This window comes from Echeneis naucrates, chromosome 9 (genome assembly GCF_900963305.1).
Source record: "Echeneis naucrates chromosome 9, fEcheNa1.1, whole genome shotgun sequence".
NCBI lineage: Eukaryota > Metazoa > Chordata > Actinopteri > Carangiformes > Echeneidae > Echeneis > Echeneis naucrates.
Window position 1 is genome coordinate 13,907,114 of NC_042519.1, and position 24,539 is coordinate 13,931,652.

At 39.3% G+C, this 24,539-nt stretch overlaps 1 protein-coding gene across 1 annotated transcript in view; it reads left to right on the forward strand.

Moving 5' to 3' along the window:
* Window positions 1-24,539, forward strand: part of grid2 (glutamate receptor, ionotropic, delta 2) — a 427,408-nt gene that overhangs the window by 275,096 nt on the left and 127,773 nt on the right. The window contains exons 5-7 of the mRNA XM_029511194.1: window positions 8,998-9,051; window positions 19,893-20,066; window positions 23,615-23,776. Of these exons, the coding sequence (XP_029367054.1) occupies window positions 8,998-9,051; window positions 19,893-20,066; window positions 23,615-23,776 (390 nt within the window). The remainder of the gene's footprint in view (window positions 1-8,997; window positions 9,052-19,892; window positions 20,067-23,614; window positions 23,777-24,539) is intronic.

Here is a 24,539-nt window from a genome sequence, read left to right on the forward strand (position 1 = left end):
CTGGCTCAAAACTCAAGCATATGCTTCAGCCCCTGAAGGCCAGATCACATGTGTAATTGAGGACCAGAACATCTGGTATCCGTCACCATATGCAGCTGGTTATTCCACAAACACCAACCCTTCATCGGGTGACACTGATATGACCTATGTCATTCTTCACAGTGCTGTGCGCTGATGATGTAACATTTTACCGCCACCAAAATGAAATGATAACTTATTGTGGTGTTAATTTGGAAGCAGCAGAATGAATTAAGACGAGAAACTCTTTGACCTGACAGCTCAAACTTCTTCACTATCACAATAATGAGATTTGCTGTACACTGTAAAAAATGTTAATGTTTTACTCTGGGCAACACCGAACAAGTTAATACTAAATGAGGAAGTAGTTTGCTGCTATAAATACTTTGAAAGCTTTCCTCAACTCCTGTGTACTTTTCTTATTTGTGAAAGTATTGCTGTTTTTCTATTGATGTTTAGTAAATGCAACTTTTTCAAAATAAATAGCTGTGTAAATACAATCTTGCTTTTGATTAAAAGACTCATAATTCAGCTAGTTATTGGTTTTGTGGTTGAAACATTATTTCCCAGCAGGGGACAGTTGGGTTTTGTGAATTGAATATTTTGTTTGTGTATCTCGCTCTGGCCTCTGCCTGCCTGCAGTTAACTGGTCTTGTAAAAAAAAAAAAAAAGAAGAAAAGAAAACCAAAAATGTCACAATGAATTTGCCTGATAAACTGAATGATAATTTGAAAATCTGTGCTTCTGACAGTAAATGTACTCGTGATTTGCCGATGCCCATACGCAGTTTAAGTGCTTATGTGCGTGATTGACATTTGTGAAGAGAAACCTAAATCTGGTGTCATGAACGATTGGCCTATGGTGTGTTTTTTATATGCTGCAGTCAAGGAGAGGGGAAGTGGGAGTGACAGGTAGAAGGATGGAGAGCGAACAAGTGGAAAGGGGCAGAGGAATCGTTTTATGTTGGGTCAAAGACCTGCTGAAGCCAAGCTGGTTCACAGGAACACCTCAGCAGCTTGGCTGGCACACTCTTACACATTCTTACACACCTGCACACACACACACACACACACACACGCACCTGCCCATAAACAAAAGTATATACACGCTTTCTTTCCTTCATACATACAAACATGCACGCAGCCAACCTTTCAGTCCGCTCCTCTGACCTTGCCATAGGCATAATTTCTGTTGACATGAGAGCTGACATTTTAGGGCACAGGTTAATCTTTTAATTCGCCTGCATTCTGCTCTCTTCTGTCCTGTTTTTCTTTGCACTGACTTGACCTCCTGTCAGTCTGGCCAATGGGCTAATGCTGGGTGTTTTCTGTGTTGTTTTGTTTTTGCTTTTTGTTGTGGTTTTTGCTGCATTTGCCATGAAGATGTTTTGCTGAAGATAATAAATTCAAGTAATCTGATTATGTTTTTCTGTTCCTTTGGCTCATATTCTACTTTTAAATCTAAGGATATTGTATGAAGATAAACAGTAATACTACTGTGTGTGAATATGGAAAATATCTTAGAGTTACAGTATCTTGCTAAATATTTTACTGCAAATTCAAATTCTTTCTGTCAACTAAGGATTCAGATTATGGATTAAGTGATCTTCATAGGGACTGTTGTAATTTACTTTGACATGGATGTTGATTGTTTGAATTGAACCAAAGATTGCTCTAATCACAAATGGTTCAATGTTCATGCTTGAGCCTAGTCAGTGATGCTTCTCGGAAAGGTATTTGTAGTTATACTTATCAATTGATATGCTTTTTGTCCTGACAAGATTGATTACCTTGATTTGATGTACATTCGATATTCCAAAGAATTTATAACAGATTTTAAACAATGCCATGCAAGAATGGAAAGGCGTGGGTTAATTAGAATCTGGTGAAATGATTCTGGATGGATAGATGGATATTTAATATGGGTTAAGTGCGTGCATACCCAAAGAACACACAAAAACGCACACACACGTTCACACAACCGTTTACCTTAGACCTATCAAGACAGCTTATTGTATTTGTTCCAGCCATTGATCTTTTCATATCTAAATGTCAGGGCGGATATCATAATATTAGCCAGGGAGCTGATTGTTGGGCATGTGTGCAACTGTATGTTCATCCTTGTGTGTTTCTCTGGGTGTGTTATACATTCTCTCGATGGACACAGCAGTGCTTGCTCTCCTGGTCTGATCAATAAACTGAAAGGCCGTCATGCACACACATACCTACAAAGTTCTATGCGCTTCAGCATGTACACATAGACACAGAGACAGAGACACGTGTGCACGTACATGTGCACAGACACAGACCACAGGATGATAGATGTCTTGAATGTTGGCCCTGTTACCCTTTGCCATCACAACACATACTATCAAAGACCTTTGCTGTCCTATTATTATATTATATGTCAGACAGAATGGGAGAGAGAGAGGGGTGGCGGAGGGCTTACAGCTTCTAGAAATGTCTGTTGAAAGGACAAAAAAAAAAAAGTTAACGGCTCTGCTGCTCTTTTTTCTCCTTTTGTTTTCATCAGAAAGTGAGTGATTGATCAATAATGCCGATGGTGTGTGTGGTTGGTTGGTGAGCAGGCCAGGACCCTGTCAGGTTGTCAGGTTTGGTGGCTTTTGTTGATTGTGACAGTCCCCTATCATGTGCATGTGTGTTTACGTTTGTGTGTGTGTGTGTGTGTGTGTGTGTGTGCGTATGTGGCAAGACAGAGAGGAATAAGTAAAGAAACCTCGTCAAACGGGGTTAGCAAAGAAACTTATTGAGCAATTGCTGAATAGCAAATGCATAAATTAACACAGACAGACACACCTTGCCGCAATCTGCATTTTTCAATATCTGTGTTCACCTCTCCTTCATCTGCCCACAGCCTTTATAGACTTTGTAGATCATTGACGTGTAACTACAGCTAGATCAGTCTAATTAAATAGACAGTAGTGATTTATAGTTTTGGGAAGAATCACACCGACATTTGACAGACCATGCTGCTCAACTCTTCCATACTCAAAACAAAAAACATTGTGAAGCTGCTTCCTCGTAGGCAGCAGATAGACTGTGTGGAGTTTAGATGTTAGATGTTAGATGTAGACCCCCACAAAAACGAGATGATACATCTGAAGGGGATTATCCTAATAATAAACAAATAAACTTGTATCAAATCCACATTTAGGTTAATTGGTCACTTTAGATATTGAGAGTGTGAGCATGAATGCTTGTATGTCTCAGCATTTAGCCCTACGATTGACATGTCTAGGGTGTACTTCACCTCTCCGTCTGTCAGCTGGGATTGGATCCAGCCCCCCTGCAACCTTGACAGATGAGCAGTGTAGATAATGGATGGATGTATGCTACAAAACACACTAGAATATGATTTTTAAAAAAAAGGACTTACAGTTAGTATCCATATGGTCATAATGTCCACAAGACACCTTTCATCAGTTTTGGAGAACTAACCTCTTTGTGGCCACAGTTTGACTATCTTTTAATGGATTTGTTAATCATAAGCCATTTGTCAAACCAAATCACAGCACATTTTCATCAAAATGTATGCCATTACTCTACACTGCCATGAGTGAATACCTTTTATGCCTGAGTGGCTGCACTATATTAGATTACGTTTATTGCTTATTCAAATTTTCCCCCACCTTGGGGGTTTTCTTAGATTTTTATCATTTCAAAGACACCAGTGTAACATTTATTGCTTAAGGCATATGAGCATAAACCACAGCACACACAAATGTCTTGAAAAGTAGACACAATACTTATGTTTCTTCTTGTCTTTATTTGCTTATGTGCTAGCCAGTGGTACATAGGTGGGCTGCTCTGCATCTGATTTGAGTGGCTTTGTACATTTTAATACACAATGCTAATTTGCAAGCAGCCCATCTAACATGAATATTCACTCCTTCAGTGATAGCTGTCATGTTCCATTTGTCAGAGCATGTGTTGAGTGAGTGCAAGCCTCTACATGACATCAGATATCACCTAATCTATTTCCATGATTATGTACTGTATGTAAGTGAATTTGATGCAATGTACACTTTTGTGTTTGTTTATTCATGATTTAAAAAATTTGCTTGATTTAGCAATTTTAGCAGCTTGTGTGCTAACAAAGTGCATGCCAGCGTAAGTGCCTGTTAACACGTTTGAGTGTGTGTGTCTGTCTCTGTATTTGCCCACTTGCTCCCCATTGACCTGAAGCAGAGTTCCTCCATCAAGTATGTAAATCCATAGAGAAAGCAGTGTCATATTGCACTCCCCTCTGCTTGACATTCATTCTTTTTAACTCGCAAAGATGCACACACGTGCACACATACTTCACATCACACACAATCTAACATGCAAGGGCTCACTTGCATGGGAATAGCATGAGTGAGGAGAGTGACAAGCCTAAATGGCAGTGCTGACATGCAGCAGTTATGATGTATCAGGAAGAAACTGCTTCAGTTAGCATGCAGTAAATGCTCCATTTATAAACAGGGAGCTGGAGGAACATGGAGAAGGAGTGTAAGACAGGATGGATGAGATTGAAGTGAGAGGATAAGAGAGTACACTCCTTTTTTATTTTAAAAAACAGAGGTAATGTTTTAATGTGCCTTGCTCCATATTTCTGAGTCATGCAAAGCAGACACTGGGAAAAGAGCGTGATAGGTAAGAGAGCGTAAGGAACTGAAAGAGGAAGGTGCAAAGAGGTTACACAGTTCAGTCACTGATAAAAGCAAGTGCTCAAGGGGCAACAAGTAAAAGTGATTTGTATGAAGTACATTGGAAGGTGTAAGGATTGGCAGTAATGCAAGTGTACAATCAGGGAGTACACAGAAAGTAAGGGCTAAGTGGTCAGAGGTGGCCATCCCTGCTAATGAATAGATTTGAAAACGTTCATGTGAATCCAATGTACTGTGACGATTAAATTGTTTATAATACAAATTAAATTCTCTTTCCCATTCTGCTTTATTCAATTCCAACAGTGATTTTCTTCCTATTTTTTGAGTAAGAGTATAACCTCGCTTGAATGATCAGCTGTATGAATATTTTATAGTGAATGGTATGAAATGTGAATTTCTGTTGGCCTTATGAAACAATGTTCATTGTATAATGTTGTTACAAATATAATTGGTCTGATCAAATACTGTAGCAGGCAAAACAATGAGAAGATAATGAAAGAATCGAAAAAGGAAAAGTGTCACATTGGCTACAGTTACATTTAGTGAATGATAATTTAGAAAACCTTTTATTTAGAGTCTTCTTTCCTCCAGTCTGTCTTCCTCTTACATCCCTTCGCTCTTTCTCTCCATCTGTCTGAAGACCTAGTTGTTCTATGTATTTTTCCTTTGTCTGACACATTCAGGAATAAGGATTTTGAGATGATAACAGTAATTATTCTTCCTTAACTCACAACATAGACATGGATATCTTATCCCCTCTGCAAATATGCAGACGTTGAAACACAACTGAAACATAGTAATCAAAATGAAGCCTTGAATGCAACAGGACAATGACATTCATTGTCAGTCTGTCAGTGAATGCACAGCTACATAGCACATCAAAAAAGTACTTTTCTCTGGGAAAATAATGGAGCACTTTCTGGACTGCAGTGGTAGAAATATATCTGTAAAAATGTGTGTGCTTGTGTTTTCGGATGTTTGTCTATGTGTAACTTTTAAATGTGTCTTTACTTTCATGGCTTGTGCTTGCATGTTAAGTGTGAAGCTGGAATATGCCTAGTTTGGAGGGTGGGCTGTAGGCTATTTGCTTGATTTGATCACAAATAGTGCATGAAATTAAATTACACAACTAATTTTCAATTTGGAGCACTTTATTCAATAGCAACGCCCACTCTCTCTTCAAGCTTCTCTTATGTGGCAGTTAGGCAATATCTGTTTTAATATTTTTTTACCCTTTCTTGCTAACAGCCCTACACATTAAGATGCTGTGTGTGTTTGCATTGTATAAGGCATATTATAAAAAACAAACAAGATCATTGTAATTGTTTCTCTCTACTTTACCTACACATCTGAACAACTGAAGATTTAGGTGTGTATATGTGGTTTAAACTACTTTTGTCAAACCAGGCCACGGTGTGAGCAGCAGACTTTGACTCAGCATGCCAGCCAACAGCAGCCATTTTCGAGAATCAACGATTTTCTCTTTGTTGAACTCCTTCAGGAGTGACAGGTGGACTGAGGTCATTAGAGGATCAAAATGGCATTTGGCCGTATCATGGTCACTCGATGAAGCGGATACGAGACTGGGATGCGCAGTGGTATGATGTTGCAGGCCACTCTTAATTCTCTCTGCCTGCTTTCAGACTTGGAGAAAAACCTTACTTATATTGACACTGAGTGATTGGATTTGTTCCAGCCCACAGAGCTGGTGTTTGGTGTGTGTGATCTTCTGACTTCAGAGAATGAGAATTGAGCTGAAACGAATCTTTTGTGGTACTGGTCAGTGAGGTCATAAAGATCTCTGTGGTAGCACTAAAGGAATGATGCCCAGGTGACTCCTGCCTACCTGCAATGTTGGCATTGAGTCGTCAACAAGGCTGTTGTAGTTAGTTCGTTCTTGTGTAGGTAAATACACACACATGCACACAAAAAAGGTAGGCTTGGTCATCAGCTGTAGTGTTTGTTGTTTTGTATGATTTGAGTGTGTGTGTGTGTGTGTGTCAGTAAGAGAGCAAGTGTATTGAACGGTTCCAACCCCGGAGGAGTCCTGTCTATAGTGTTAGCAGTCTGCCCTTTCACTAATTAGCTTGAAACATCTGTCCAGACGGCTGCCAGAGGGAGATCATAATAGGAGGAGTGAAAACACTCACAGTTGCACCTCATACAAGCAAATACACATTAACGTATATTAATCTATATTACATTTATACACAATTGCATTCTCATATTAAGTTGAAACATTTTTCAGACATTTTTTTGCATTTGTTTAAAAAGTCAAAGATTTGCCCCAATCCCTTGTGATTATTTACTAAATTCTTAATGAGCACCAGGGGAGAGAGGGCAGCAAGAGAAACAAACAGGGAGGGAAGTGGAGAACAGTCGGCCGAACTACGGCCCGCTCCGACTCTGTCTCTTTTAATGCTTCTTGCTTCTGTTTCTGCACTTCACCAGATACAGAGAGAAATGGCATGAGCTGTTCCCATACAGAACAAAGTGGAGCAGAGATGGTGACAGAAAAGAAAAATTAAGACAAATATTGCATTTTGCAGTCTCCTTCCTTCCGTGTTGCAGCCATGTTTGCTGTAGCCAGAGTATTTTATGGCAGCTGTCAGTGTTAAAATGATGAAGTTTTATGGAGACTCTGTGGCAGATTAAACCACTATTAGCCATGCTCCGTCACCCTCTCCAGCTGTTGCCTTTTGTTTACGGCTAAAAAGTGTTTTATGGCGCACAGCGCTATAGTCACTTAGAAAATTATGGCTAATGATTTACGAATGTCACTGTATTTATACACCATGAGTAAAAGGGAAAGGGACAAGGAGGTGTCACAAGAGTGAGAGGTGAGCAATTAGGGGAGAGCAGAGATGATTGGATAAGAGGTAAAGCAGGGGCAATGACAAGAAAACAAAATCCGACAGGCGGGTGGGAAGAATAGGAGAGAAAAAGTGAGAGGCAGAAAGTGTTCCTGACAGGAGGAAGTCAAAAACATGGTAACAAGACTGAGCGCTCATTCCTATTTTAAAAATAAATAATGTAAATGGAGTGCTGTGCCTTGAAAGGGTTTTATAAAGGGAGATGTGGGTAAATCAATGGAGACATGATAGAGATGAACAGAAAGACATTGGAAAAAAATGACTTATCTATTTGCCTTGGGAATGAAAAGAGAAACAACCAGAGAGTGAGACATCATCTATTTTTTACTACACAATATCTGTTCAGGGAAGATTAATGCTGCTGCCATGACATTCTTCAGCGATGTATAATTTGGTTTTCCCTACTCTAGTTGATGCCATGGTGGGTCCGGTGTTACCCTCCTGGCAGAGGCTGAGACCAATAAATGAAACGTTATCACTTCAGCTGCGTCACAGAGGCATCTTGCTGCAGCAGCTGTTAACATGTGCCTCACTTATGTATTTATTGTGGCGACAGGAAAATAACGACACACAAGAAGAAAGGTGGGATAAGATGAAGATTAATCTAACATGAGTACAGTTATGTCAATATCATGCTTGTCTCTGAGAATGATTAAGATGGAGTGTGAGGTTATTATGTTAGATTCTTCTTCTTCTAGACACTGACAGACTTTGTTGATACCAGGAGACCAAAGCCAGTTGGACAAGCAGACAGAGAGGGAGCTAAAATAAAGTGCCCTTGCTGCAGTGTTTAACAATCGTGCAGTTACTGGTTAAGAGTTAACAAATATTAATATTTAAATTGCATTAACAATTCATGGGAAAGGTTTGTTTTTTCCCTGTGCTGAAACACACTATCCTAATGCAGTCTATCTGTGACTGTGTGTGTGTGTGTGTGTGTGTGTTTGCGCGTGCGCGCGTGAGAGAGAGCGAATGAGTGTGTTTAAGAGATGCAAGTGGGGACATGGGGACAAAGGAACATTTACCACTTGTCTAATATGTGTCCATTTGTGAGGAAAGTGTTAATGTTAAATGTACATTTGTTTGTACGGTTGTTTTGTTGTGTTCACACACAACCACGTTTTGCCACTTCTGCGTGTGCTTGATAAGATTTTTGGCAGATACCTTCAGTACCTTTAATGCAAGTTTTCTCAACTCACTTATTCTGTGTATCACACTGGGGGTCAGCCTCATATTTCCATAATATCCATTCTTCAGATACCATAAATCACATTATGGAAGATGGAAAGTACATCTGAAATCTGACAATAAGGAGTTATTTTTTCATTAACAACTGAAAAACCCTCACCCTAACCCCCTAACCCTGATCCTGCTAATTTTTCTCATTTCTTTTTTTCCAAGACTCTCCATATAATCCTTTGTTGATTTGTGTTGCAGGTGGTGGAGACCAACCTGGTGGCCTTTGATTGTCACTGGATCCTGATTAATGAGGTGAGTGCAATGGAAATGATTTAGAGATACTGCAGTGGGTGTTCCTTCTGTTCACCTTACTGTTTCAACTATCCTGGCAATATTTATGGTTTCAGACCTAGAACCTCCCTAATGTGTCCTGGATGTTTGAAGGCGAGAGGGGCGCTTCCAAAGGTGTCTACTGCTTTTGTTTCACATCAGTTAATACAATAACAAACAAGTTGATGCCAAAGGACAATTTAGATTTATTTTAGCAAACACCTGCAGCTCACCACTTATTTACGATACTGTCACTGTATACAAACAATACATTTTCATAGATGACAAAGGAGACCTACAACCGCTTTCTCAGAGTGGACGGTTTTTGTCCTGTGAGTTTTCTATTAACCACGTTCACAGTTACTGATTAGTTTGACCACTGGCCCCAAGAGAAAACCGGATCACATCTTTGATCTTGCTTCATGAAACGTGCCTTGATGAATCCAGCAAGATCAGCTACCTTTGTAAGTTTGTGTGCATGTCTGGATGTTTATGTATCCTGATAGCTAATATGTCTTGGTAGCCTTGGGCATTAAAATGAAGTTGCGAGGCACAAGCTGCCACACATTCCTGCACACAAGAGCTGGAGAACAAACACAACCATAGAAACAGATCACGTATTGGAGCAAAAGACTTTTTCATTTTGGCTTTCCCTTACTTTCTTGAGATAGTGAATGGCAGAGAGGCCGACAGGAAGTAGGGAGAGAGAGGGGAATGACACGCAGCATAGGTCTGTTTAACATCAAAGTATGCTCAAATGCTCCTAAATGCTACAAAGCTCTGTGGTCCTATTGCCTGCTAAGTGATGCAAAGACAGTATTTCTGTTTGACACAATAGTTAGAATGCATGAAATCCATGAATGCTATTGGGATGGGGATAATTACTTTACTCTGAGGTTTGCTTTTAGAATGTCAGTCTTGTTATATGAATGTATAGATTTTTTCGGATTTGATATGGATGAGACAATTCAGCAAGATTGTCAAAATCCCCCCAAGTGGCTCAGACTCTTGCTATTCTTTTTGCATTTCCTGCCTTCTCCCTGTACTTGAATGAAGATAGTAGCATTTCTACCTGTTATTGGAGGTATAACTGTGGGTAGATATTATGTATAGTCCCTGGCTTCACGTCTGCCGTGCTGCTTAAATGTTTTTCCTCCACAAATTTGATAGATGTGTTTTCCAAAATGTAACACTTGAGATCTTGCCACTCACACAAAAAAGTTCTTCCTGACAGGCAGTCTTTGAATACTTTCTTTGCCAGATGGTAGAGCCAAGCAGCCTACGGAGCAGTCTATCAATATTCAGCTGCCTGGTAGGCTGAGGTCACATTCGGAAGTCTAATAAACTGCCTTCATATTTGTTGCATTTCATCAGGCATCTGGTATTGTCGAACACTTTCCAGGATTCTTGGCAGCAACCTGCTCTTTGCTTAGCTTCCTGAGATGCTTAACATGACAGTCTACAGTTTGCATGTATGTCTAACAGCATGTAGCCTCTAATACCTTCTATCTGCTGCCTTTAAGAAATCAGTGGTGTTGTCTAACAGATAGAAGCTCTCTCTGCCATTAATGCCATTGTGATGGACATGTATTATCGTGATATTTATGGTTATAAAATAAAGGCCAGCTCACGCTTCCAAAATCACAGAATGAAGTTTGGGTACTGATGGTTTTAGCTGCTTAACATTTCCTCTAATGCAATGTAAATTCCAGCATTACATTGACTTATGGCTATGGCTACAGGATATCACTTATCATTGGTTCAATGAAAAAACGGTTCTCAGCAGCCTGAGAACAGTAACCAGGCTTATTCAAGGAACAAAAGTCTCTTAAATGGCTGTAGAAGCTGGAAATGCTGATGTTAAAACTAAGTCAAATCAATTAGTACATGTCTTTATGCTCACTGTATCAACATCCTGACAAATACAGTACTTCTGCCCCTTTGCACTAAAGGGTTGACAGCTCTCATGTTTTTGCATGATGTCCTCAGGCTCTGTCTCATGCTCTATTGCTTCATGAGCAAATCTCATGCCACAGTTTGTGGTGTCATTTAAAATAGAGAAAGACTCAGTTGAGCAAAATGAGTGTGATGGGAGGAGATCAGACTGGGTCAAATGCAAAACAGAAAGGCTAAACTCTCATTTCTCTTGTCTCGAGCTGTGTGTACACATGCTACGCAATGTCCTCAAAGTTCACATGCTGCACCTTCATCCATATTTTACTATGAAACATACTGTATATAGGGTATTTGCTTTAACTGCAGTTTCTGTGATCTTGAGCAAAGAAGTAGAGCTGCGCATGCAGACATGCAAAGAAGGACTGTGTTCACAGTCAGCCGCTGATAGTGACCCCAACTGCTCTCACCCTAATGATTGCAAGTAAAAGCAGTGGTTTTTACATGCAAACAAGCTACCCTGAGAGAAAAGAGATTTTGGGGGAAAAAAGGAAGATCCTATCTAATTTCTTGGGTAATGATGGGGAGAAGGGGAAAGAAGAAAACTTGTGGGAAAGAGAGGGACTGTCTTCCTATCTATTGCTCTCTTGCTCTTAACTGTAGTATAAATCTTAAATGCTTTCAAATAATAAAAAAAAGTTTCATGCATAACTTTAAAATGATATGATATCCTAATTCTGCTTATCAAGGCTGAAATGTAGTCACACATTGTTCCGATTCCAATGTGGGCACAATATTCATGTGATGGGCCATATGAGCAGCAGACTATTTAAAATGGATGAGTGGCTACAATATTTTGTCATATGTAATGTCTTCTGGTACTGGTTCTTTGGAGAAGGAATGTTCTTATGTGCGAAAGTGCTTTCCCTCCCTTTGGTTTATTATGGATGAGGGGGCACTGTATGGTTGTCATAACTCTGCTTTATCTACAGCCAGCAGTCAGACAGCCACACCAAAGAGCAGATCACAGTTTATAATTGATCATCCTTCCTCTCCCTATCTTCTTCGTTTTTGCTCAGGATGAGAGGATGACGATGAGGAAAGGAAATGACATGGGCACTCATGGCTACTCATTTTCTCTGTCTGTCTCGCCTAAGTTTGGAGGATAACCATTGACCTTCGTCATTCTGATTTTTCTTCACGGTCTTTCACCTTTTGTCATGCCACCTTTCTTGATCTCTCCTGTTGCTGTTCTACCTTTTTCCCCCATGATTATTTTTCTCCGTTATTTTCTCCCCTTTTGTCCCTCCAGGGTACAACGAGATTAGTCTTTGTGTCATTTAACTGCAAGATATCCCATGAAAACCATATAACAGATTTTGGGGATTTTCATGCTGGGACAACTCTGTCTCCCGAAGATGACATTTTATATAAGCAAACTGCAACAGTGCATATATATTCTCTGTGATTGTAATTGGGACCGGATTAAACTCTTTAATCTGAATAAAATCTTAATTTACAAGTATTGAAAACCACACATACATTGATACTGAATGTCAGTGAAAACACAGAGGGCCCATCTTTACACTGCAACATGCATATCTGAAGAACTACTGAATTTAGTAGTTCAGCAGTAAAAATCATGGTTGGGTTTTGTAAAGAGAAATTCATAGTAACTGGTAAAATTTGTATGCTTACTTTTACCCAAACTATGGTATTACTCAAACCTAACCAAAGCTTCTTATCTTTGTTGTCTAAATCTAACCACAGATTATTCTCTGATGTGGCACTTTGTACACCTGCTATGAACTCCAGCAGTTATTAAATGTAAGACATCAATTAAGAATGATATGTTGCCTCTGAACATAATACAGACATTTCCTATGAAGCAGTAACATTTTTGGTAGACAGTGTTGTCTTGGAATGTAATTTAAGGATTTTATGGTCTCAAATAGTTAAAGGAACTTATTAAAATCCATTGTGGAAAATCTAAAATGTCATAGGCGGAGCTGCCAAGTCTCATGCTTTTGGTGTGAGTGTCACACATATCAACTACTTCACACCTCACATTTCTCGCCCCGAATAATAAATCCAAAATATAAGTTGTTTTGCAGGACCTTTATTTTGTCACATCTTTCTGCACTTGTGTGTAAAAGGAACATTTCCAACTTCCCAAGTGCGAGACAAGTCCTTAAAGAAGACTCTCTTTCTGTATGTGTTAACTTGAGCTGCATGTCCTTCGATGGGCAACGTGCACTGTGCTGGCCAGAAGCTGCAATACCAGCACGCACGCCATATTGGGAGGTGCATGTCTGCCCTATTGTATTAACACACACAAGTCTATGTAGAAAGTTGTGGTTTCTGAATAAAAAGGCACTAATGTTTCCATTAAACTGATTTCAATAAATGGTTTTTATATTCAATGATTTATTCCCATTTAAAGTGCAAGTAATGATGATAATTGAGACAAAAAATGAAAGTCTATATGTAGTCTGGCATTAATGGTAATGAACTGTAACTGGCAGTAACTCTGTTTTCCAAGAAAGAAAATAGAAAATTATTTTATGCATTTTAACAGGAGACATGCACTTCCATATTTAGCCGGATCTAATTTTGAACTACTCCACCATGTTAAATCTTGGCTTGGCATCCACAGAACTCATTCACCTTGGTAAAATGAAAAAGTAGTTATTTAATGCAGATACCCCAATCAGGTTTTTTGGGTGGGGGGCTGATTACATTGGAAACAGTGTTAGCTGTGCCAATCAGAGTTTAGTCTTCAAGCTCATTATCTCTGGGAAAACATAACTAACAACAAATTGATTAATTTGTGAAATATTAAAAACTTTTATATAGATTTAACCAAAATGTTGGTTGAATGCAATTTGACCGAGAGTATTAACAACGTTATTCACGTTAGCCAATCAAGCTTCCAACATTATGTTACATCAAATACATTGATTCATCATCTACCGCTTATCTGTTTCCAGGCTGTGCGGGGCGGGAGCCAATCCCAGCTCACTCTGCGTGAGGGCAGGTTACACTCTGGACAGGTCACCAGTCCATCACAGGGCCAACACACGGCCAACACACAAAGACACACAGAGACCAACAACCACTCACACTCACACTCAGACCTACGAACAATTTAGAGTCACCCAAACATGATGTCTTTGGACAGTGGGAGGAAACCCACACGGGCACAGAGAGAACATGCAAACAAGCCCCACAACCGTGGACCCACAACCTTGGGGTTTGTTTGCATCACAACCATGGTTGAATGCTGAACAGCCAATCAGACTGCGTCCTCCCCTCCCAGCCTGTGATTGGCTGCCGCTGCGATTCCTTTAGCTACACCGTGCCGACACGGGAAGTGCTATGCGAAGAGAGACTTCGTGAACGCGCCGGCTGTCTGTCTTTGCACTGGTAAGTCTCACTGTGCGCTCACTAATGGCGACACAAGTATAATGCCAGTTTTGGCAGCATGAGACTGAGACTGAAAAGGTGCGTCGGAAGCATACAAGTTCGGAAGCCTGTTACATCAACATGGCGGCGACGTTGATTTACGTAAATGTCAATACAAAGTCTGGTGGCGCCATGTGAGGGTGGGTCCGTTCAATTCAATTCAATTACAGGCCAGTGACTGACAGGGAACCCCAGAATACGTATGAATGAATATCAAATTGGTGTGCCATCATCATTGTTCGATAATATATTGAAATGTAGGAATGATTGAACTCGTTTTTAGTAGTAAAAGATGAATATTCACTTTGACCTAAAAGTAAACATCCATAATGACCCCCCTAGTATCTTCATGCAGTGGTTCAGTCCTGGCTGAGCGCGGCTATTGGTGCCCGCCATCAGTTCGTACTGGTTTAACGGGGAGTCACCACAAGAGCCGTGCTGCTCACTGTTCAAGCTAAATCGGTTTTTTAGAATGAAAAGGAGAGGAGAGGAGAGGCAAAGGAAAGGGAGTCAGTATGTGACCCAGCTTTTCCCAAAGAGAGGTGGGTAGCCTTTAGCCTGTGACTGGGGGAAATGAACCTGTTACCTTAATGTCCATAGGAAAATGAGCTGCACATAAGCTTGCATTTCACTCCTTTTTTAACCTACATTTAATGAGAGCAGATAAATGTTTAGCAGGATATTTATGTGAAATCAGCTGCCTCTGCTCCTCCTACTCGGCAAGATGAATCTCCATCCTAAAGAAGAAGGTGAGCAACACTGTTGAACTCCATGCCAGCTAGCGTCATTGCAGGGAGTATGTGGGAATTTCTCTCTCTTCATCTTTATCAGTAGAATTAAGGAAAGAAAACATTTTTATTGACAGGAATTCATATATTAATAATTCTCCACATAAAGAAACTGAATGGCTTAAAGCAGCATGTACTTGATGTTGGGCAGTTCAAAGCACTGTATTACAGTTGCAGGCGATATTAAATAAAACCCTTTGGCTGCTTCATTTAGACTGAATCGCATCTGTAGGTACAGACTTTATTATTCCCACGAAGGCAAATCTGTGTTAAAGAAAGAGCGATGGAGACCTGCATGATGCTGCGTTGAGGATTGTTTATTGAAGCTTGAATTCAAAGATGATGGCAGATTCACCAGTATAGTGTCTGGCACTGTGTCACCTCGGTTCTCAAATACCAGCCCCTGAGGATAGTGATGTATACGCAAAATTGAAAACTATTGATAGTTAACTTTCCATAATTGGCCACAGACTGGAAGAGGGTGGAGAAGGATGTGTGACTACATTATTGGGTCATTTACAATAAACAAGGAAGCATGATAGTATCTGGCCAAGTGCTGATTCTGAGACATTGAGCCACTTGTTACTGACCCTCAAAGGTCTGCTTTTATCAGCCCTGGCTCCAGTAGTTTCAGCAGAAATCCATAGCCGTGTCTGGATGAGCTGCCCGAGTGTCTCAAGGCCAGTGCGATTTAGTGCAGTTGTTGTGTGGTATCAGGTATAACCTCACCGTAACATCTGATCCCAAGTCAGTCACTCATAGAGTGAGCAGGAGAAACATCCCTCACAATCGTCTGAATTTGAATTATCAGACTTCCAGAGTAAAATAATGACAAAATTGAATCACTTAACTGTCTGGGAGGTAATTGATACTGTGAGCCACAATAGTAATTCAGATTCAGCTAGCTGATGTCAGTAGTTTGTTTTTCTGCCATAGCTAATGGAGTTGTTCATAATTATGCATGTGGTCTTAGTGTCCAGGCTAGGTAGTTGGGGAGCTTTGGCACTCTTAAGATCACATTCATAATTGTGAACTTTACAAGAAACGAAAATTGCTGGAAATTTGTAAAAACTTCCACCAAAACGGCTGCCAGATTGTTTTGGGTTACTCTACTGGGAAAAAAAAACTCACTCATCTCACCAAAGTTTTGGTGAAACTTTGCAGCCATGCTTAGTTGCAAATGTGAGTGGATGTTTTATTTTGTGGATAGAAAGTTAAAATGATTTCAGGCAGCAGTCTTAGCAAAGTTGAAGGACTGTCTTGTTTACAGCTACTAAAGTTGTGCACACTGCACAGCTTGAAGTGGCCCAGTAAGACTATGTCATTTAAGACTAGTATTGTCACTTTGGACCTGTTGGATATTGTCCGCCTTTTTCGAAGCAAATTCTCCTCCTAATGATCTTAATCAGAAAGGTTTTCAACAGCAGCTAAATGTTCACTACAAATGTCTTTCACACAATTTTTTGCTAAATATTTAATTTGTTGATATTGTTTGTTTCAGCTTTCAACTGTTTATTTATTTTTTTTTTTTTTGGGGGGGGGGGGGGGGGTTTAGGTGTTCTTCGGAACCAGGGTCAACAGGGAGGACCTGAAAGGCTGTGCAGCGAAGTGGGAGGAGTAACGGTCAAACAATAAATAAGAAAACTGCTTGTATTTCCTCAATCATCTACAGATAAGAGAGAAGGTGGGATTTGGTTTCTCATGGGGAGAGGGGGACTGGGTGAGAAGAGAATGTGTAGGACAAAGTATAGGGGTCATGGTAGACATGCCAAGAAGATGGGGATGATGTATGTGTTTTTGCTTTTGGGTCTCATCTTCAAATAAAACACTTAAGACGTGGATTTAGTGCTCTTGGGTGTGGATGGGAAGGAGAGAGAGTTCATAGGTTAAGGCTTGATGGGGAGGCCTGCAGACCAAAACTTCAAGCTCAAGGAGTAAACAACTCATGATTCATGCCAGATATGAGCTGCAAGGTGTTCTGGTGACCTCAGGTGACCCAAAGCTTTTGGTTTCAGGTTGTTGGACACAGAATTTGGTGATGCATTAAAATATCTTCAGGGCCAAACAATTTTTTTAATGTTTTGGAATGTTCAGCTTGAAGGACTGAGGATTTTTATAAATGAGATATGAGGATTAATAATGATACTATTTGTGTTCAGGTGTTGTTTAGGGCTGAATTAAGTCTTTTAAACCAAGGTGGATACTTGCCAGGATTTAGAGTGCGTGATATTTCCCAAATCATTTTCTCAAGCCCATTACAAGGCAGTCAATCTTATTAAGGACTAGACATATTTAATATATTTTCTTTTTATTTTTATGACGCAAAATGTACAAGATTAAAATCTTCATGCTAATGGAGAGTTCAGAGGATTATTAATATTATGTAATATTTTGCACTTATTCTAATGTTCTGTTAGAGGAGACCCATGAAAACAAAATTTTGGGGTTGGAAAAAGAATACTTTAATATGGATGTCAACTCTGCATGAGTACTGTACCTCCTGTGACCCATGTGTGGTGGTACACAGTGTGTGAGAACATGCGTGATTTGCTAGGTTCCCTTATGTCACTGTATGTATGCGTCACATTCATTTAGTCTCAGTTGTTAAAAGGCTAATCGCTTTCAGAGCACGGCACCACTGAAAGTCATTCTGTGTGAAGTCTGTCCCCAGCGAGACAAACACCTGTTAAGAGGACAAATCTAAAATGATCTTCTCCTTTCAATTTCCTGTCTGTCTGTCGTTCTGTCTGTGTGTGTGAGAGAGAATGCCTCTGCATTGGTGCCTCTTTTTTTTTTTTTTTTTTTTTTTTTTTTTTTTTTTTTTGAGTCTGAGCCTTTGAGTGAGGGACTCTGGATAATTCTTGCCTGCCGATGTGTCTTTGCATGCCCTTGACTGCCCGCTGTGAATCTTAATTCTCTTTTGGCCCACAGATCTGCCTTTTTAGCAATTTTAAACCAAAGTTTTTTCGCTGTTGTGCATATTTTTTTGTTGGCTTTGTAATTTGCGTTTTTATGTAGGCAACTGTTTTGGATTTTTGCCACGTTTTACTCTCAAAAGCCAGTAAATAGATTCCTTACTCAGACTATTTAGTAAATACTTCTTAGCACAGGCTATTCATACAAGGTTAAAACTGTTGAATAAAATTTTTTGTATCAATACTTTTTTACAGGTTTTTCCTTTTAAATAGTATAGAGTAATTATAGACCTAGGATCTCTGTTCATACACTGCATTCTTAGATGGTGTCATAAATGAGAAAAATACATAAAATAAAACTCCTATCTATGATATGAACTGTAAGTGCCCATTGAGCTCTTAAAAATTTTCCCATGAGCATTAATTTAATTTCACATCATATTCAGTGGTCTGCACTTGTTGTGCCATTTCTTTGTCTTAATTATTCAATTTCAATGCTTTGATTAAATAGAAGTCACTTGCTTAACTGATTTTCCTCATTTGTAAGTTGCTTTGGACAAAGGCATCCACCAAATTAGTAAATGTAGATCTATATTTGTCCATTTGAGTTATGGTTGTACAATATCCTAATGCTGATGTGTACAATCATATAGATGAAGCCTGCATAGGGACGTAGTGACTATTAATCATATCCCGTGAGGAGTCACAGGTCTTGAATGAATGAATGAATGAATGAATGAATGAATGAATGTTAATTAAATTTTTTGAAAATTCATTGAGATGAGTGAATGAAGTGGTGGTAACTACATTACCTGTCACTAATGTGAACTGTGTGTGATAGCTTGTTTATGTGCATAGTCTCCAGGCCCCTCCATCCTGACAGCTAGGCTGTAATGTGCAAATTAAAAGGAATCACAAGGGTCTTTTTGCCTGATCAAAAGGCTTAAATCAATCTCAGTGAGAGCATATGCATGTAAGCACACAGATTTACACTTAAAACTCAAATGTGCACATAAGACACTCCATCACACACCACCACTGACAGTCGCTGAGTACACAGACAAAGACAGCAAAGGCTGTCTCGGTTGGCGGCAGTGTTACCTCCGCCAGGGACGATAAACGTCAGCTCTCATCTTGTCACCACATGACCCTCTGAAAATGTGGAGGATGGATGGAGAGCCATAGGGGAAAGAGATTTTGTCCAAGGGCTAAAATTAGCAATGATTCTTCCCCCAAGGTTTTGCAAGGACATGCAAAGTGCTTGCAAACACACATGTACATACACCACATGGACACACAAGTGCGCATGCACTCAGGCAAACACGTAGACATATTTTACCCTTCCCTGCACCACCCCTTTTCTGCTGACATGGACCTTTAAAATCAAATTATGCTTTTACAATGATGTTGACTCTTGGGTTTCACTGCTCAGTTTGATGATAATGGGGAAGTTAGAGCATATGAAAGAAGATCTAAACTATTAGATACAGTCCACTGACTCTTTTGGACATAAATATGAATGAAAAGCACACGAACTTTTAGTTTTTGACTGCATTATTATTATTAGTTTTTTGTGTGTGTAAAAAAAAAAAAAATAATAATAATAATAATAAATAAATAAATAAATGATTTTACAGGTCAGCTCTTCTGCACCCTGAAATGACATGATGGACTTGGTGGTATTGTTTTCTCATTTTTGTCTCCCTCGCTTTCTCCATCATTCTTCCATATGTGCCCCCTCCTCTCATTTTCACCCTCTCAGGAAATCTCTGACTATGACTTGCAGGAGTTGGTTATGAAGTCGATCGGTCGGCTAACGCTGGTGCGGCAGACGTTCCCCATGCCACAAAACACAACTCAACGCTGCGTCAAACACAACCATCGTATTAACACTTCCCTCTGTGACCCCAAAAACCCCAAGGCTCAGCAGCTAGAGGTGAGTTGGTTTGGTGATTTGTCCAACTCAGTGATTTTCTACAAATTCAATAGAGATACTAGTTTTATGTTCAGTACAAGCCTAATAGTCATACTGAAACTAACTGATTCAGCAACAAACGTTTGTTTGTTTTATGTGTGTACTTAGTGGATAATGAGAGAGTGGCGTGCCAAAGGATTTTTTCCGATTATAAACAGTAGGCTAAGGAATAAAGAAGGTTGTAAAACTGAGGGAGGTAAGTATTAGTTCACGTTTAAGGAGCAGCAATTATACCCATTCATTAGTTCAGTGTCAGAGTTGATTTGATTGCAAATTGTTCTTGACGAAAATAAATAAATAAATAAATAAATAAATAGACTATGACATCAAATTTCTCTATTTTAGATTCATATATTCTTCAGTTGAATGAAGATGTTTCTTTTCTAGTGCACATTCACAATGTACTAAAGATTTTAGTTGTCACCAAAGAACTATAGCTAAAAAATAAAAATCAGTGATAGCTGATTAACAAAATTTGCTGTGGGGAGTCGTCCTGCTCTTTGACACTGTCTTAACAGCTTAATTAACTGGAGCAACGATCAGAAAAAGAAAATAAATTTCATGAGCGAGACATCATAAAATTAGGTTCAGTTATTTCCTGTGCTCAAAGCAGAGGTCCAGTGGGAATACATTCTGCCATTTCATTATCAGGCAATGTTGCCTTAAGAGGAAACAGATCCACAGTATAGCGCATCATTCTAATTGACTTGGAGAGGTCTCATTTGAATTCTGTAACTCCAATTAATCTTTATTTGCATCGGGATTCGTTTCCAGTGAATATCTCATTGTGATATTGGGGATAAACCCATCATGTATTTAGAGGTACTGGAATGCTGCACGTATCATAGTATCGTAGCACAAGTATTTCTATTGCTATCAAATTTAAGATTTTCTTATAACAGTTCGTTTGTAGCCCCCAAATTTTCAAAGCTCAAATCCTTTACTCAAGTGATTAAGTATTTAAAAACTGCTCTGGTGCTCTACTTATGTCTATTAAAACGGGTCTCATTGTTTTAGTTTGACATTTCAGCATATCTACTGTTCCACAAAAACTCCCATCACACCAGACTGCCTGATTTGATATTGTCAGAGCATGCACCTCTGAGCTTTTTAACCTGGAACATTAATCATTTTGGGAAAGGTTGAAAGGTTGGTTCACACCCTTGTATGTGTTTGTCAAAGAGCACACAATTCATATTCTAGTATGGTCATAGAAAACACAGTGACAGATTTTTTTTTTTTCCCCCCGCTTTCATATTTCCTTATCTTTATTTTATTTATTTTTTTAATACATCCCTGAGGGTGGCAATATGTATGCAATTATTATCCTTTTTTGTGGGTATGTGAGTCATCAAGCTCCCATCAAATAGACTAGAGAAGAGAGAACACACACTTATTTATGTGTCAAGACAAAAATATGAAATTGAATTAATGTGCTGCTGATTTATGTGGAGGCACAAGACCCTGGGGGAACATTTTTGATGGAAGTTGGAAATACATTGAAAATGTGGTAATAATGTTGATGTGGATATTTTGCTTTTAAGTTCTTACACAGTCCCATTGTCAACTTTCAACCATATATGTGTGTGTGTGTGTGTGTGTGTTTGTGTGTGTGTGTGGAGTCCTGTCATATGTGTTCATTCTAGTGTGGAGGGCGCTGGGTAGGCGTGTGTGTGTGTGACTTACTAATTTCAGTCAAGGACAAAGTGCTTTTGTGTTTCTGAAAAAGAGAGTGAGAGTAACAACTAATGTGCAGATGCAGTTGAAACACACTTTGCGCATGGTCATTTTGACATCCTGTTTTTTATGTGTGCATGTGTGGGTTTTTGTGGGTCTGTGTTGTAACGTGGGGGGGTTGAGTGGTTGAATTGGTGAGAGAGATCAAGCGAGGGATGGGGGAGAAAGACAGAAAGAGAGAGGAGACGGAGGAAGCAGATCAGCTCAGCGGTCGGAGAGTGGCCCAGAAGCCCAATTTCACACTGCACTGAAGCACATCAACTCAGGCTGACCACACAAGCATGCACACACACACTCATATAATGCTCGCTTGGAGTGCAGAACTCACCGATCATTCAGGCTTGCTATTGAGGAGCAGTTTCACTTTAATTTTCAGAGAAAAAGCAATAGGCCCAGAGATGGAGAAAAAGAACGATCATCAGACAAAGACAGAAAGTGAAAGACTAAGACAAAACTGTGAGTCAAGATGGTTCACAAGTAAGAGAGAGAAAAAGTTAGATGTAGAATAAACCTGACAGTATTTTTCTTGTTTTCTTGGCCTGTCTGACTGTCAGAAAGTATTTGAAATGTTATTAGAACAATGTACTTTTCAGCATTTTGTAAGGCATAGAATCTTGGCACAGCTGTTTCTCTACTTTGGTTTTAGTACGAGGCATTGGAACAATAGTGATAAACCGAACAAATAAAACTCTCCAGAAGCAATGCTGTAAATCATCCACATGTCCTGAATGCCCCTGCTGGTCCGACAGTAACGTCAGATACATGTCTCTTTGAAATGTTGCTGGGGTGAGGGGTGGAGTTATGACTGTGCATGAAAGCATTACTAATACAAAAATTACCCATTAGTCAGCACAAATCCCATAAATAAAGAAAGGTCATGTGATGTTTCCTATATCTACCTTTAAATAACTAACCAGTGAACAAGTCTAAAGTCAAAGAGAATAAGGTAGCATTTACAGAGCTATTCTTTGAAAACTCAAATCTGGAAAGAAGTAATCTGGGTGGATATTTTCCACTTTACGTTAACATGACTGCTTCTTAACTTAGCCAGCCTTTCAGCACTATGTTATAAGATGAAATGCATTCTTGACATTTATCTCTCTGCATCATGATAAGGCATGTTACCTCTCTTTGCTGTTTTTTTTTTATTTAATTAATTCATTTATTTATTTTTCTCCCTTTATTGGATAAATTACCGTTTTTAGCTGAGCTGCAACAAAGTACATAAAGATGCAGGACAGCCTTTATTGTTGACTGGGATTCTTATTAATACACCACAATATTCAACGCGTGCGCGTGTGTCCATGAGTGCCAGTGACTGCTGGCCATACATCTTTTTTATATGATAGGCATCGTTACAGAACTATTGGTTTTTGCTTCTATAACATTGTGCTTGTATATGTGTCAATGAAAGTGAGTATAAGTCATCTGCATGTGCATTCATGTGTAGGCATTGAATCATGCCGTTTTCAGTCGGTGTGTTTATTATATTCTCATTAACATGGAGACGAGGCTCAGTAGATCGCACAGCAATTGATCACAGACTGAATAAACTCCTTTCTCACTCCTGCCTGTACCTCATTCTGTGCTGCCAAGGTCCCATTCATGCCATCCTTAAAGAAAGTAAGTGAAGCATTTAACGTTGGTGGTATATCATCATTAAAGTTTGGCTTGTTTTTTGTTCTGCTTATTATTTGCTGGGAAAGGTAAAATGCCTGCTCTCAAATAATTTTGTTCCCTCTGTCTGCCTTTACACATTTCTTTCTCTGTAGATCACCAACCGGTACATCTATGATACTGTGCTGCTGCTGGCCAACACCTTTCACAGAAAATTGGAGGATAGGAAGTGGCACAGCATGGCCAGTCTGAGCTGTATCAGGAAGAACTCCAAACCATGGCAGGGAGGAAAGAGCATGCTGGATACTGTCAAAAAGGTATGGAAATGCAGATAAACAAGCACATAATTATTATTTTTTTTTACGCTAAACTTTACAGCCATGTAACCTGGTGACCTACAAGAAAGTAGTGATATTTATGAAAGACCAGAACACTGGAACATACCTCTCTTCATTTTCTCCCATAGTTTTCTTCAATTCACAGATAGACACTAAAATTAAAACTTGTATATAATATTTAAGGCTTAACAAACAGTATAAATCATCTCAGTGGTTCTTAAATGGTGGAAACTACTGATAGTGATCATGTCTGTCCAGGTCAAAATGCATAATTGGATAGAAATCTAGCTCTCCTCAGCTTTTTCCGCCATACAAGGCATCAATTATTGTAACTGTGATCACTATAAGTATATTTGACTGTTATCAGACCAGAAGACTAGGAAAAGAAGGAGCCAGCTTAGGAAAAGAAGGAAAACAAATATTAAGTCTGATTCACACTATCCACCATTTCATATAGAGTTCACAGTTGAATCTTCCTGCTACGCTCTGATTTGCTTTGAATGTTATTGATAACTCAGTTACCAAAAGTCAGAAATATCTAATCTCAGTTTGTGGATTGTCCATCTGTTTCATCAGTCTCCTGCAGCACTGTAATGCTGTGTAGAGCTTCTAGGTTTTTGCATGCCAGTTTGAAAATAGCTCCAAAATACATGGGGGGGAAAAAAAGTGATGATAAGAAGTAGTCTTAGTATATCTTACAAGACTTGAAGTTGGTTTGGAGCTGCAGCTCAATCACAACAAT